At 44.4% G+C, this 15,363-nt stretch overlaps 1 protein-coding gene across 1 annotated transcript in view; it reads right to left on the reverse strand.

Moving 5' to 3' along the window:
* Window positions 1-6,877, reverse strand: part of PDZD8 (PDZ domain containing 8) — a 37,760-nt gene extending 30,883 nt beyond the window's left edge. Inside the window, exon 1 of the mRNA XM_081192844.1 lies at window positions 4,950-6,877. Coding sequence (XP_081048970.1) covers window positions 4,950-5,821 — 872 coding nt within the window. The 5' untranslated portion in view covers window positions 5,822-6,877. The remainder of the gene's footprint in view (window positions 1-4,949) is intronic.
* Window positions 6,878-15,363: the final 8,486 nt, after the last annotated feature.

Raw genomic sequence — 15,363 nt, forward strand, 5'->3', positions numbered from 1 at the left:
TTGACACCAAGGTGACATCTTGCCAAAAAAAGAGAAGAATAATTTGGACAAATGTCAAAGCCTTGGGGTTGATCCAGCTGGGTCAACACATTACAACTCAGGCATACTTCGTACTGAGAAGATTGATCAGCGTGTATTACTTCAGCCTGCAAGAAATACCATAAAAAATGTCTAGCACATTTATGTTTTAGTCTAACCTTTATCCCGATATGCTAGTTTTCTAGTTACCAAAAGCAAGGCTGCAATATGTAACTATCCAGTTAATCAAATATCCATTTTGATTGGCTGAAAAAGGTGCCCATGATCAATAAGGCATCAGGCGCCAAGTCCCAAACCAATGGATTCAAGTTACAAAAAAGGAGATTCTGACTAAATATCAAGAAGAACTTTCTGAGGATAAGCGCTGTTTTGGCAGTGGAACATACTCCCATGAGAGGTGGTGGTCTCTCCTTTCTTGGAGGTTTTAAAGCAAATGTTGGATTGTCATCTGTCAAGTATTATCTAGTTGAGATTCCTGCCTTGCAGGGTACTGGACTAGATGACCCTCGGGATCCCTTCCAACTCTACAATTCAACTTAGAATCATAGCATCGTAGATTTGGACAGATTCTATGATTACACAAACAGTACTTAAAACCTGCAAATGCCACCTTAGAAAAGGATTCCCTCCTCTTTAAATATCTAGTTTGATTATCACTTTAATACTATCCAAGTTCAATATTATTATAATTAAATCAAGTTTAACTAAATCTAGGCCACAGCATCAGAATACACAAACATACAAGATCAGGAAAACTTTTAATCAAGGGAGAAGTTCTATCAACAGAACCAACTGAAGGATATAAGAAAAACAAAAGAAGCCAATTTTAGCTTCACTTGATCTAGAGATGGAAAATATCAAATCAGAGCCAATATTGTTACAAAGCAGCTATTAATATTCTAACTCCTTTTTTTCCGTCTAGGGAGAAGCTGTTTTTAAAAACAGATATGCACTAGATACGTTTTTAAAATACAAGATATGCCATGTGAGAAAAGGCTCTTATAACCACAAAGTTACATTTTAAAAACCAGTCTAAATTTGGGATTATAGTTCAAATTAGAGACTTGCTAGCTAAAACAGTACATCATTCCAGGAGGGGTTTATTAATACTTCAGAAAGCAACTGGAAGATTGCCTCACCAACATCAGATTATAATAGATCTGGAATCTGCATACTACAAACAGGGAGAACAACAACAGCTAGATCTGTGAAAAAATAACTTTTAACCTTTGGTACTAGCAAAACTTATTAGACTCAGTGGCCATATTTCAGTTAATGAAAACACCAGCATATGTAATAATCACAGATCAATTTTGTCACCAGGAACAAGATAAACTCCTATGAGGAACCAAGATCTGTGCTTTCCAAAGTCACTAGGAAAATATAAAGTTGTATCATAAAGGAAAGACCAGAGTTGTCTCTCCCTTTTCCATTTCACTCTTTTTGGCATTTAATTCAACTGTGAGAATGGAAGTGGAAAGTCTTTTTACGATATTTCAGTGTTTTGGGTTCTTCAGCCAAAATTTCCAGCTTAATTAAAAAAAAAAAAAATGAAGCAAGAAGGAACAGCAACCCTAGACACTAATGTCCACTTATCTAGAAGCAAGTTCCACACACAACGGAACAGACTTCTAGGTAAATATGAAAAGGATTAAAATTTTGAAAAATAAAATAAAAAGCTGTCTATTTTCTGTCTATATTAAGGTATTATCTGATGAATAAAGGAGGTCACTTTTATACTGTGGTATATTCCAGGCTGATTATGGAATAACCATGCCTATAAAGTTTAGCTGTTCAACTGTGGAACAGATTCCCATGAAGGGTGGTGGACCCTCCTTCCTTGGAGGTGTTTAAGCAGAGGTTGGATAGCCATCTGTCATGTATGATCTAGTTGGGATTCCTGTAATGCAGGGAGATGGATAATGATGGGGTCCTTTCCAACTCTAGAATTCTATGATTTTATAATTCTGTGGTATCAGTGATTTACTGTCAGTTAGGCCCTACTAAATTTTCTCTACCAATATCCATTGGTTAAAATCTACTTTAATGCAAGGTGTTCACTCACACAATGGGGCTTCTCTCCTCCCTCTGCACCCCCCACTCAAAATCTTTCTGAAAGTTCCAATATTCAGCTTCATTAGATATCCACAAATTCTGGCATTATGAGGGAATTTTTTCCTCTATCGACTTTCTATGTGCTATGCATAATTTTATATGCTTATTTCATGTTGCCTCTTACTCATCTAAACTGAAATTCCCCAAAAGCAAAACTTACACCATTTGTTCAACTGCAGAATACTTTGTAGTGTGCAAACAACACAATCGCTCCAATGATTAGTTGAACACTGCAAGGCACTCCCACCCCTGAATGAGGGAGTCTGCTTCCTCTCCAAAGGGATCAGGCTGATGGAAACAGAATCTTCTAGTGCTCAGGAACACATGCTATGTGAAAAACTATCCAACATCTCCCAGCGCCTTGCATGGTAGCTACTATTGCATTTAGAATAAATCCAAGTACTTTATTATTATACATTATAAAGCTCTAAACTTAGTATTTGGGATTGAGATATGTAGGATATCTCAAAATTGGTGTTTTTAAAATGTATGGGCACACATCCACAATCTAACATTAAGCTGAAATACCCTGTACAACTAATGATAAAGATGGTAAAGGGAAAGGAAGGAAGAAGACAAGTAACCACTCCTTTCAGGACAAGCTCCACACAGAAAAATAATTTCTACCTGCATTAGTGGCTAAAAGACAAAACCAAAAACTGTGAAAGGCAGCTGATCTGGACTAAATATCAACAGAGTATATAATCTTTTGAACATGGCATGGGTGTTTTAAAGTGTTAGAAGAAAAGGGTGTAGTCAAGGGGTGTCAGAGAACAGACAACAACTTTTCTCTTTCTTCTGCTACTTTGTACAAAGTCATTTTGCCAACAGAGACTATCTACAAAATAAGAGAGCATTAAAACCATGCCTCTTAAAAATTCTAGCAAGTTTATGTAGTTTACCAAAACAAAAAACAACACCCCCCCCGCATGCTTCCAATTTGCAAACAGAGTTCCATAAATACACTCACCTGTTTGCCAGTTGCAAGCATCCCTGCACCAAACACCCAGCACAAAAATATTCCCACCCCAGGTTGTCCATAAATAGAAGAGTATCAAGAGGAAACACAGAGTCTCCTCCATTCCCAGAGTTCTCTGCAGGTCAAAGAGTACCAAAGAGTGAATGAGATGTTATTTACATATCTTGCAAGAGAGAGAATATTAGTTATTTTCCCTAAGTAGAGAGGAAAGAAAGGCATGAAGTTTCTTTCCTTCCAGAAAGGCTTTTGCAAATCAGAGTAGAAAGGGATTTCATAGGCCACCTAGACCAACCCCCAGCTAGATCCAGGAAATCCAGAGCAAAAGCATCCCCAACAGATGACCAGTCTCTACTTGAAGACCTCCAGCAAAAGAAAGCCCAACCATATACCCCCAGATAACTGATTATTGGTTGCATGTTCTTACCACTAAAAAGTTTTTCCTAACATGCAACCTAAGTCTAACTTAACATGAAACACTCTGGTAACTTAAGCCCATTATATATGCTCTTGCTCTGGGATAGCAGAGAACTATTCAGCCCTTCAGTATTTATGCTTGACAAATCTATGTTGGCTTCTACTAACCACTGCGTTTTGTCAAGATTTATGCTTACAAATTTGTCCCTATCTAATCTGTTCAAGTATCTTTCCTGGTAGCAAAGCAGTCTAATCTTCCTCTTTTCTGAGAACTGGACCAACATTTGCCTATCTCCAGTACTTGCCTATTCTCAATGATATCTAACATGACAGACAGAGATTCTGAGAATACATCAGCAGCTTCTTCTAGTACCCAAGAATGCAATACATCTTGGCCCTAAAAATCAGAACTCTTTTAAGGTAGCTAGGCATTTTCTGACCAATTCCTCTTCTATCTTAAATTGCAATCCTGACCCTTAACTACTGTCGCACGGTCACATACAGTTCCCCTTTTAGGAGAAAACAAGAGGCAAAAGTAGTTCCTTCTCTTTATTACCGGTACATACTAACATTTCATCATCCTTACAATGAAGCAGGCCTGGTTACCTTCCTCTTCCTTAAACCATACAATCCATTTCATTACATAGTATGCCAGCCTCAGTTTTGCTAACACTGTCCTAACAAGTCTGGGTATGCATCTGTATTTGCCCTCTGTGACGACCTCTCCTTCCTTTCATTTTTTCTAAGTCTCGGGGGGGGGGGGTAGTTCATCACCAAACTTTTTGGTCAGCAGCATCAGCTCTTTACATTTTGCCTCATATTTTTCTCCCATTAGAACTGTGATTTGCCTTTAGTAACTTCTTCACTTCATGAACTCCCACTAGTCTTGGGCTCCTTTCTTTATTAGTATATCTGGCCATGGAATCCTACCTAGCATTTCTCTGAGCTGATTAAATCCAGCTTTACTGAAATCAAAGGTACATGTTTGGCTCTATTCACCTTAAGCTTTCCACATGATCAAGATTTTCAGCAGACTGGAAGAAAACAGCAGTGAGTTACTGCTTGCACTTTCTTCAAAAAACAGCAACAGAAAAAGGGGCACCATGAGGTGTGGAATGGGGGAGTGGGGACAGTAGTACAACTAAATAATGGCTTTGATAAGACAAACCAAAAATCTGTGGACCTATGCATATGTATACAAACCATTTCATCTTCTAAAAATGCCACCTTCAGAAGGCATTTTTGCGAATGTTATCATCATTGTTGCTATTACCATGTTTCAAATACTACTAAACAGTGTTTATTAAGAATAAGTCAATAGAAAGTTTTCCTTCCAACAATTCCCCAAACTATAATGTGAGTAAAGTATAGCTTTGCTCCAGTTAAACCCAAAGCACCTTACCTGATTTTATAATGAGGTAAAGTATGTTTGCGCCTAATGACTTTCTTGAACTGGCTGACAATGATGGAAGTAAGTTGTGGCAAGGGCCTTCCTTCGAACTGTGACTTGACTTCAAGACCAATCACAGGCTCGTCGACAAAGGCGAAAGACCAGTGAGTGAAGGGCAAGCGGGTGAAGACCAGCCTCACCCGACCCACCACCCTAGAGATCTTGGCAAAGAGATATGCCGACTTGCCAAAGACAAGGTCAGCATCAATGGCCAAGTGGAAGCCACCGTTGTACTCAACGTCCACCTCAAAGTCTAGTTCCTCGGGGCATCCTTCCTCGCTACAGGTCACCGGCCTCAGGATCTTGATGTTCTTGAAAACGGGCACAACGTTCCCGAAGGCAACGTCTCTCAAGCTGAGCCCCTCCAGCACCTTGCCTGTCACCTTTGTCTGGAGCAGCTCCTCAAACTCCACCTTGATCTTCCTGGTGACCCAGTGCCTGACAAAGCCAGTGTCCTTGAGCTCCCTGAAGAGAAAGAGACAGATGGCATTGAGCCAATAGAGGGTCTCCTCGGTGAACTCCACCACCGAGCTAGAGGAGGAGTCCGGGTGGGTGCCCTGGTCATTTTTGGAAGGGGACTGGCTGAGGGGCACGCTGCGGGAGCCAGCCCCCTCTTGGACCCCTCCGCCGCCAACGAAGCCGGCGAAGTACTCCTTGAGGCTGGTGTCGGGCACTGCCCGGGTGGTGTAGACGCCGGTGCTGGGCGCCGAGGACGGCCCCTCGGGGGCTTCGGGCTTCCTCCGGTAGAAGAGCAGGATCTGGCACAGCAGCGTCAGGCAGGAGCCCAGCAGAGCCGACAGCAGCATTCCATACACCGACAGCATCGCCTCAGCGCCTCTCGCCGCCCCTCACGCAGCCGCGCCGGCTCCCTGCGAGCCGCCTACCCCGCGGCCCTCGCCGCCTCACGCCGCCGGCGCCACGGCCAGCCCCGCTACCTCCATCTTGCGGGCAGCGGCTTGAGGGGAAACGGGCGCCGCCGCAACTCCGTCAAAAAACAAAAGCAACAACCCGGAGAGCTCGAGGTCGACGCAGTCCCCCCCCCCCCAACGCTCGCTCCCCTCAGCCGGCCCCAGACGACAAACCGCCGCCGTATCCACAACTCCTTCCCTCCGTGGCCCGCTCCGCCTCACACAGCAGCAGCGGCCGCGGCATCCGGGTCTTTTCTCGTCTTCTCGCGTCCACCGCCCCCTTCCTGAGGAGAGACCAACTGCCACTTCTCTCCCTTTGGCTGCCCCGTCCCCTCTTCTGTCTGGATTGTAAAGGCTGGGGAGGTCCGGGAGTGGGTGGGTTACGTCATAGGCTACGCCGTCCCATGCGCTGACCTCATAATACTGCGGAGGGAGGAGGGGGGAAAAAGTAAGGCGGAAAAAAGGAGATAGGAAGTGCGCATGCGTGTTTGTTTCTGGCCCCTCCTCCTCCCTTCTGTTGCTTTTGGTTCCCGCTACTCCCCCCGCCTGTCCGGCATGTTCTGTGTTCAAGGCTGATTGAGAGGTTAGTTAGTGTTTATAAGGCAAAAGGGTTGAAAGTGTGAGGGTCCTTAAAGGCACCGCAAGAAGGAAACGTGGTCGAAGCCTGTTTCGAGGGCAGGCTCGGGCTGAATCCTGTCTCCACCAGGGGGGTTGCGGAAGCGGTGTTTTCTTTATCAGCATAGGATGCAAGCGGTGTTCTAAGAATAACAACAGGGATTCTGAATTCGGACACGCGCGCACCCGCAACCTGCTTTGCTGGCCTGGATTTTATTTGCTCTCTTCCCACCTGGTCCACAGACAAAGCAATTGCAACCAGCGCATTAGTTTATTGAACTTATAAGCCGCTTCCTACAACAGAACGTCCCCAAGCGATAGAGTAAAATATACACAAGCACATCAAAAATATAATTAGAGCAGAAGCTTGGGTGCTACCCGAATGTCGTCGGAAACAAACGTCCTTTTTTTGTTTGCACTTCACCGGCATGCTCCTCCCACCCGCGTCGTTTTCCGATCTCCGTGAAAATCACTCCCTTTCTCCTGCTTTTGGTTCAGATTTAGGCAACTCCTACTGCCAAGAAAATGAATGAAAATATTCTAGCCAAGATAACATTGGCACGCAGCTTATACTTCACTAAACATAACAGTTTCAAGCAAGAAGGTAGCCGGACCTTGAAGGATTGCAGTGACTTAAATATGCCGAATCAACACGAAGGATGGCTTTTGTAATGAAACAGACAAATTGAAAGGAACCTGTAAACTTTTTTCCCCATGCAAAAATAAGGGGAAGAGGGAGAGGAGCGGGTGCGGAGCGGGAGTGGGTTTTGGGTGTGAAATTAGGCTCTTGTGAACATGACCATATACCAAATCAAAGTCCAGCGGATGGGGGTTGCCTTTATTTACCCTTTTAAAACAAGGCCTTTAACCTTAAGAAACACGCAGAACTTGTATATTACTTCATATATGCTGTTTACGGACCAATTACACAATGCAACTGAATTAGGCACAGATTTCATTATGCTAAAGGGAAAAGAATAACAAACACAGGTTTTCCGGTTTTCCGTTAATGTTATCCAGATTCAAAAGTGCAATGGAGTATTAATTATTCAGAGTCACTGTTGTCCCTCTTTTCCTCTAAAATAATGGTTATTGGATGGTATGAATAACTACATGTCTCTGAGTGATGCTATAAGATTGCAGTCCAAACAGCACCTACTTGAAAAAGCTGAGCAACAGCAAGATTCCGGGGTCTTGGCACTTTAGGTAAAGAGTTTACCTTTGAGGCAAACCTGCGACCAGTGTTTTTGAGAATAAAGGTTTGTTTTATACAAATTTACAAGCTGAGTTTTGATGGAGGAAGTGCAGAACATTACACTCCAATAGTGGCTCTCATTGCTCCTCTCATAGCTTCAGCAAGCTTGGGTCTAAAGCAGCAGCCAGTCATGTCCCCATCCATGTCTCGATGCAGCTTGTTCTAGCCAGCACACATTCAGTTTTGGCCTTCTCCTTCCCCCAAACCAGGGGTCTGCAACCTTTAAGAGAAGAAGAGCCACTTGGACCCGTTTCCGAAGGAAAAAAAACTGGGAGCCGCAAAACTCGTCATTATAAAAATAACTTTTTTGTCACTTTTTTATTATTTCTTTGTTTGACCCCTCAGAATTACTCCTCCTCATAGAAATAAATGTTAAATTAACAAGTTACTTTTTTGTGTGTGTGTGTGTGTTCTTCACTCCCCTTCAAAACAGTGACCAGCGTACATGCCCCCTTTCAATGCAGTGACCAGCATACATGCCCCTTACAATGTAGCGGGCAGGCGGGCGGGAAGGTGACGTCGGGACAGTGCGTGACTAATGCACACACCACCCCCATGCGACGTCACAGCCAGTACAGCGCCCGCCACAGTGGGGAGTGTCAGGGCGCACAATGCGCCTCCTCCCCTCGCTAGTATCTGCCCCGGAGCCGCGGAAAAGGTGTAAAAGAGCCACATGCGGCTCCGGAGCCGCGGGCTGCAGACCCCTGCCCCAAACCCTTGCTCAGTTAAAAAGACAGGTGGTGATATCACACCTCATGTTACCTGATAAGTGACCTAGAGATAGGTCAATTAATCAAGAGTCTAAATTTAATCACACTGGACAAAGAACTGATAATATTGTATCCTTTGTGACCTTACTGCACAATGCACTTCTACATTGTTGAAATAAAATAATAAATACCTGTAAGTTAAAATTGAGGTTTTTTAAAAATCCTTTTAAAAACCCTTAGACATGTCTTCTGAATTGTTTTGGGGACGGATCCAGGGCGGGGATAAGTGGGTGTCTGACCTGCCCCCCAATCAACATACTGCAGTGTGTTGTGGGGGTGGGGTTTTTTTTTAATGTCTGGCAATGTTTTGTTGGGTGCCATCCATCACCAAACACCCTCAGTGGGCTGCAGCTGTTTTGAGCAAGTCTGGTGTTCCACAAAATTTGAATAAACAAAGAAAGAAAGAAAGAAAGAAAGAAAGTGTCTGCACAGGCAAAAGGATGCATGTCCAAAATGAAACCAGGTTTTCCACAACTCAGGGCGGGTGGGCTGCACACATTTTAACTCACTGTTTTGCACAGGTCTGGTAGATAAATATTCAGGGTGGGTGGGAACACATATTTCAAATACATCCCATTGAACACTGCCCCCTTGTGCGGATGGAAAACAATGAGATGATGATTTTAATTGAAAGGGCTCATGTGTGGACATACATATGCAAAAGCACACATTAAAAAGTTTGATGTACAAACTCATTAGCACTTGGGTATGTATACAGCCCTAGTCCTAGGACCTTCTGGGAAGCACAGAAGCACATGAAGGCAACTACCCTCTCCTATATCTTACCCCTCAGTCCTTGGCATTCAGAGGCATATCAACACTGAAATTATAAAGCATTTCCTTTGTTTTGAATGACTACCCTCAGTTCACAACACCGTATTTCAACCTAACATAAGGTGTGTTCTTTATTTCCAACACAAGAGCTCTTGTTTTTGAAACTGGATCTGGCCACCCTGCTTTTGCATAACCACTTTATGGAAGGGAGGCTGAAATTGCTGACAGGTGCAGCTGTCTAGCCCTCCAGTGTCACATAACATATCGGGATGCAATTGGCATGTGGCACATGGACAAAAAAAAATGACATTAAGGGATGTGAATAGATCCAACCTGGCCAGATAATGCAGGACACATTGCTGCAAAGAGGAGGAGAATGGGCAGATGGCTTTTTGTCCTCTTATTCATTCTCTCTCTCTCTCTCTCTCTCTCTCTCTCTCTCTCTCTCTCTCTGTCTCTCTCTCTCTCTCTCTCTCTCTGTGTGTGTGTGTGTGTGTGTGTGTGTGTGTGTGTGTGTGTTTTAAAGGGAGCTAAGGCAATTGTCACAGGTAGGTAGCAACTTTAATTCCAATTTGTTATTTTTGTACACCAAGTATTTCTGATTCCCAACACGTAGATTCATCTTGCAACATAAACACTGGCAGATTTCCAACTATGTGTCTTTTAGCAAGCTACTTTTTTCCATTGTGTCTTTTGTGTGGAGAAGATGGATAGGGAGCAGTAGAACCTTGCCCTCTCCAATGAAGCAGGAAAGTTGGAAGATTAAGGAACAAATAAAGTACTTTCATACTTTACATAGCGCATAAATAAACTGGGGAATTTGCCCTCACAAGAGATTGTGATGGCCACCAAAGTGGATGTCTTTAAAGAAGCTTAGACAAACACAAGGAGAAAAAGACTATCAATTGCCACTAGCCAGGATGGCTGTGTTTTTACCCCCACTACTGAAGGCAGTATGCCTCTGAATACCAGTCGCTGGGAATCACAAGTGAGGAAATTGTTGTTCTTGGTCCTCCATGCAGGCTTCTCCTGGGCCTCTGTGAGACCAGAATGCTGGAAACCAATGAACCTTTGGCTTGTTCAACAGGGCTCTTAAGTTTTTTCCTTTGCTAATCACATTACATGTATAGTTAGGGACTATTACATTTACATTATATGAGATCAGCAGAAAGGCAGGAATGTGAAGCCCAGTCAAGCAAAGTGTGTGGAGCTACACTAAATCAACAGCTATGTTTACTGTGGCAGTTTGATTGCTTACCAGAAGCAACATACAACTCTTTGATTTCAAAGTTGCCACACTTCTGGGATTAATATTCAGGGCCATTAACATGATTTATTTTGTCCACAGCAATAACACAGGTATTATATGCACCACAGAAGGAGCCCACGTATTTTTCTGTATTAATAATATATAAATACGAGTTAATGAAGGGAGGGGGGAGAGAGCAAGAGAGACAGTTGTGTTAATTGACTTTCCGAGATGCTAATCTATGGCTCATTAGCTTTAAACATAGGTCTTGCAGCATGGTGCCATGTAGAAATAATGTACTTTAGCTGGAAACACAGCACAGTAAATGCAGTGTGGTGTTCATCCATTATTCAGCTTATAAACACACACACCCCTCTATTTGTTCTCCGGAGAGTTTTAGGAAGCAGGATGATTAAAGGCACAGGAAGAGAGGTCTGCAGATAAACATGCATAATAAAAGCCTGGAGAGGAATAAAGAGCTGGTGCTTAAGTATGCAGGAAGAACTGTTGCCTAAGCTACATGCTGTGGTGGTAGTAAAAAAAAAAAAGGCATCTCAATCACAAAGCAGAGATGGGGAACCTACATCCCTCCAGATGTTGCTAGACTACAATGCCCATCATCCTTGGACAGGGCCAGTCCAAAATATGGCAGAGTGAGACAGTTATCTTAGGATGGAGGAGGGGTGAGGACATTGGTGTTCCCCAGATCCTCTGCTCACTTCATTATTAACTTGGCATATATTATTAACTTGGCATATATGTTTAAAACAGCCTTTTCTAGCTTCCATGACAAACTGGGAGAGCAACTCTGGTATCCTTCTGGCCACTTTGGCCAGAAGGTCTCATTCTGAAGGATCCCCTTGGCCTTTTCTCAGAGTGAGGTGAGGCAGTGAGGAGGTAGAGCAGAGAAACCACCACTATTGCTGGTGATTGGGGGGGGGCACAGTGTGGAGAGACACAAATGTCTTTGCAATGGCTGAAATCTTAAAGATGCAAATACTCAATGTAGGGCAGAAACTCAAACCAATAAAATTTTATTGAAACCAAATATAGTGACATGGCAGCCAGCCACCTTATGATTCAAACAGCATCCACACCTTATTGCCAAAAATACACTAAATTCTATTTTGAAGCACAGGCACAAAACCATACCTTAGCCAAAACACACATATTTTCTCATCCTTCTATTTAATGCCTCCCTCTAGCCCAGGGCTGAGAAAAAATGTTGGACTACAGGTCCAATCATCCCTAACCACTGGCCATGCTGGCTGGGGCTGATGAGATTTGGAATCCAACAAATATTTAGAGGGACACAGATTCCCCACCACTCCCGCAGCCCTCCATGCGCTGGAGAGTTAACTTCTGCAGCAAGGCTTTTCTATACATGTAGGCTCCCAAACGGTTTAGAATCCTAATATTCCAGGGTTCTAGACCAGTGTTTCCCAACCTTTTTTGGGCAAAGGCACACTTGTTTCATGAAAAAAATCTCGAGGCACACCACCATGCCAGATGGGGAAAGGTCACTTTTTACTTATGTAAAAAATAAATAAAAAAATAGTAACAGCATAGAAGGTAATGGTTAGGCTAGCATCCCTCTTCCAAATATGCTAGGTTTTTATTTGCAGGGACTGTTCTACATGGGAAAGCATTCAGCACTGTCATTCTCCCATCTGCCATCTGAATTGGTACTATTCTGGGTCAACTTACTCTGCTGCATGCGTAGATGAAAATGGCACCAAGTGTGGGGGAAGGGGCAGAACAGGTTTCAGATACAGGATATTAAGCATACACGTACTTCAGATTGAACTGGTTGCTTGCTTTGCAAGTTTTCATTTCCCAAATGACTGCCTTGGCAAGCGCAATACCTACCAGGCTCAACGCCGGTCTCGCGCTGCTGCTTCCCGCGCTCTCAAGGACCCGGGAGGAGGAAGGCGTGAAGGGAATCCCGAAGGCGTGAAAACCTCGCGCATGCGCAGGCCTTCTGCCTGCGACAGCCCAGTAGGCCGGCCGAAGCGAGCGGCGATGGGATGTGGGAGGGTGCTCGCTCGCCGCCCCGCGTGTGCCTATGTGGGGCACGTTACAGCCCCGTGACGTCAGCGCCACGCAGGCAGCCAGGCAGGCAGACGGCGAGAGCCCCGCGCTGGGCGGCCTCTCCTCGCCGCCGCCGCCCCGCCTCTCGCCGCCCGACTCGCCCGCCTCCCTCCCACGGCACACCAGGCAACGTCTCGCGGCACACTAGTGTGCCGCGGAACACCGGTTGGGAAACACTGTTCTAGACCATGCAAGAAGCTTTCAGGACTAGAACTGGCTCCCTGCTGCAGAGGTTCAGCCCCCAACAAGTGAGAGAGCTCTGGGAGAGGTGACAATGATAATGAAGGAGCGGTGAGGTCAGCCAGAGAGTATTGCCATGCTTCCCCTCATGCAGTGATAGTCGCATGGGGCGAAGAACTCTGGAAGGCTTAAACTAGTGATTGACAATAGTTCATGCCGCCTTATGCTAAATATATGCAAATCTGTTCTCTTCCGAGAGTGATGAATTTCATCTTTCCTTTTGTTGGCAATGCATACATGCCCACCCTTGCTGCTTTTTATGAAACATTTAGACTTCTGTACATATTTTATGGGACACTGGTGGCGCTGTGGGTTAAACCACAGAGCCTAGGACTTGCCGACCTTTTGGCAGTTTAAATCCCCACAACAGGGTGAGCTCCCGTTGCTCGGTCCCTGCTCCTGCCAACCTAGCAGTTCGAAAGCACGGCAAAGTGCAAGATAAATAGGTATCGCTCCGTCGGGAAGGTAAACGGCATTTCCAATCGCTGCTCTGGTTTCGCCAGAAGCGGCTTAGTCATGCTGGCCACATGACCTGGAAGCTGTATGCTGGCTCCCTTGGCCAATAAAGCGAAATGAGCGCCGCAACCCCAGAGTCGGCCACGACTGGACCTAATGGTCAGGAGTCCCTTTACCTTTACCTATTTCTACATGTATTCAGTGCTTTTTTCTGGGGGTACTCAAGGGTACACAGTACCAGCACCCTCCCCCCCCCCGAAGAAAAGCACTTGTTAAAAGTGTGGCACTTACCATAACAACATCATAGTGAATACTGGCACCTTTTTTCTAGAATAAAAACACTGCATGCTTCCCAATCTCTGAACAGTGAGAGATTTGAAGGTGCGAGTGCATATCTCTTGTTTTGTTTCCTTGAAATTAAGATCACTAGAGACTGAGTTGTATTTGAGATATATGGCTTTATTTGCACATGAGCATGAAATTCAAGGGCTCAGAACATTAACACTCTTGCTCCCTCATTGTGCTGAAGTGGCGGGGCAAAGCCCTGTCTTCAGACTCAGCATAAGTCCTCTGTGTTTCCCAGTTCCAGATACACAAGAGGTAAGATGAGACTGGCCCTTGACCTTTTAGTCACCCACTGAGAATGACATTGCCTCCACCTAGGGGAGGGGAGGAAGACCTGCCCCCTTCTCCTGGAAGCATATCACACTAGTAATTCCTATAGGAACACGCCTGTACTTGGCCTACTATTTACTCATGCAAATATATACTTAGCAGAACTTGTTAGAACCATCAACTTAGCAAAATGACTACTTTTGCAGCCTCTTCCCTACAGAATCCCATCTTACAGATATAAAACCACAGGCTTGGAGGAAACCTAAGGTGACATCCAGACCAAGCCTTCATCCTGTAATATAATTGTTTACGAAAATGGACACGTGTTTCAAACTTAGATATTCCCTTTAAATATACATAAGCAGGGCCCTAATTCTTTCCCGCAGCACCTTGACGTATCTTAAAGGGGAAAGCTGCATTTGAAAAAGAAGTATCAATGACTTGGCAATCCTTACCCTGTAAGTCACTTTACACAAGTCTCATCTGATTTGTGCATAAGAGTCGGCAAGAGAATGTTGTGCAACTGGCTTCACCTCTTTCCCCAGCCTCCTGTGCAAAGTTAGCACAGAGGGACTTTCATAAGCGGTGGCAATTGAAGGGGACAGCAAGTGAAACAACATCCTGAGCTCCAAAGCAGAGAGGCTGCTAAGACAGAAGTCTGTTGCCCTTGCTTTCCCTGAGAGCAGGTTGTTTCTCTTCTCCTTTCTTGTCCCACTTTGCTCAGCCTAAAAGCAGGGCCGTGGCTTAGAGATATTAATGCATGGGGAAATCCTTTTGGGTGAACAGTGTTATCAGCCAGGCTAATCCATTTTGGCCTGTGCACCTGCATCCCTTTTAAGCTTCGTCCTTGTCTCACCCCACACTGTCAATGGCTGTTTGGATGAGGAGCATTTCTAAGTCTGCCCAGGAGACCAGTAATAGCGCATGGCTATTGCCAAATAAAGGAGAGCCAAAAAAGCTACTGTATCATCCCGATCTTCTCTTCAACAAGCCTGCAATCCCACATAGAACCTGGGAGGTTATCAAAAGGCTTGATATCCTCCCTCCCGCCTTTGCTAAAATCAAGGTAGTTGTCTGTGTTTAATTTTATACTAGAGATTTGTAGGCCTTAACACCACCTCCTCACCAGCTGTTCAGTGCATCTGTTGTTGTAATGTGATCTATGTTCCACTCTCTGACTAAGGCTGCAATCCTATACACACATATCTGGGAGTAAGCACCACTGAAAACAATGAGACTTACTTGGGAGTAAATTTGCATGGGATCGTACTATTAAATCTATGGAAGGGTGTTGAAAATATTAAAGATGTGAAATGTTTAATGTCCCATGAGCAGGGTAAACATTACAGGTGGCATTCAACTCCGTTTTACTCAGAGCAGATCCACTAAATTA

Source organism: Podarcis bocagei (genome assembly GCF_964188305.1).
Source record: "Podarcis bocagei genome assembly, chromosome: 4".
Lineage (NCBI taxonomy): Eukaryota > Metazoa > Chordata > Lepidosauria > Squamata > Lacertidae > Podarcis > Podarcis bocagei.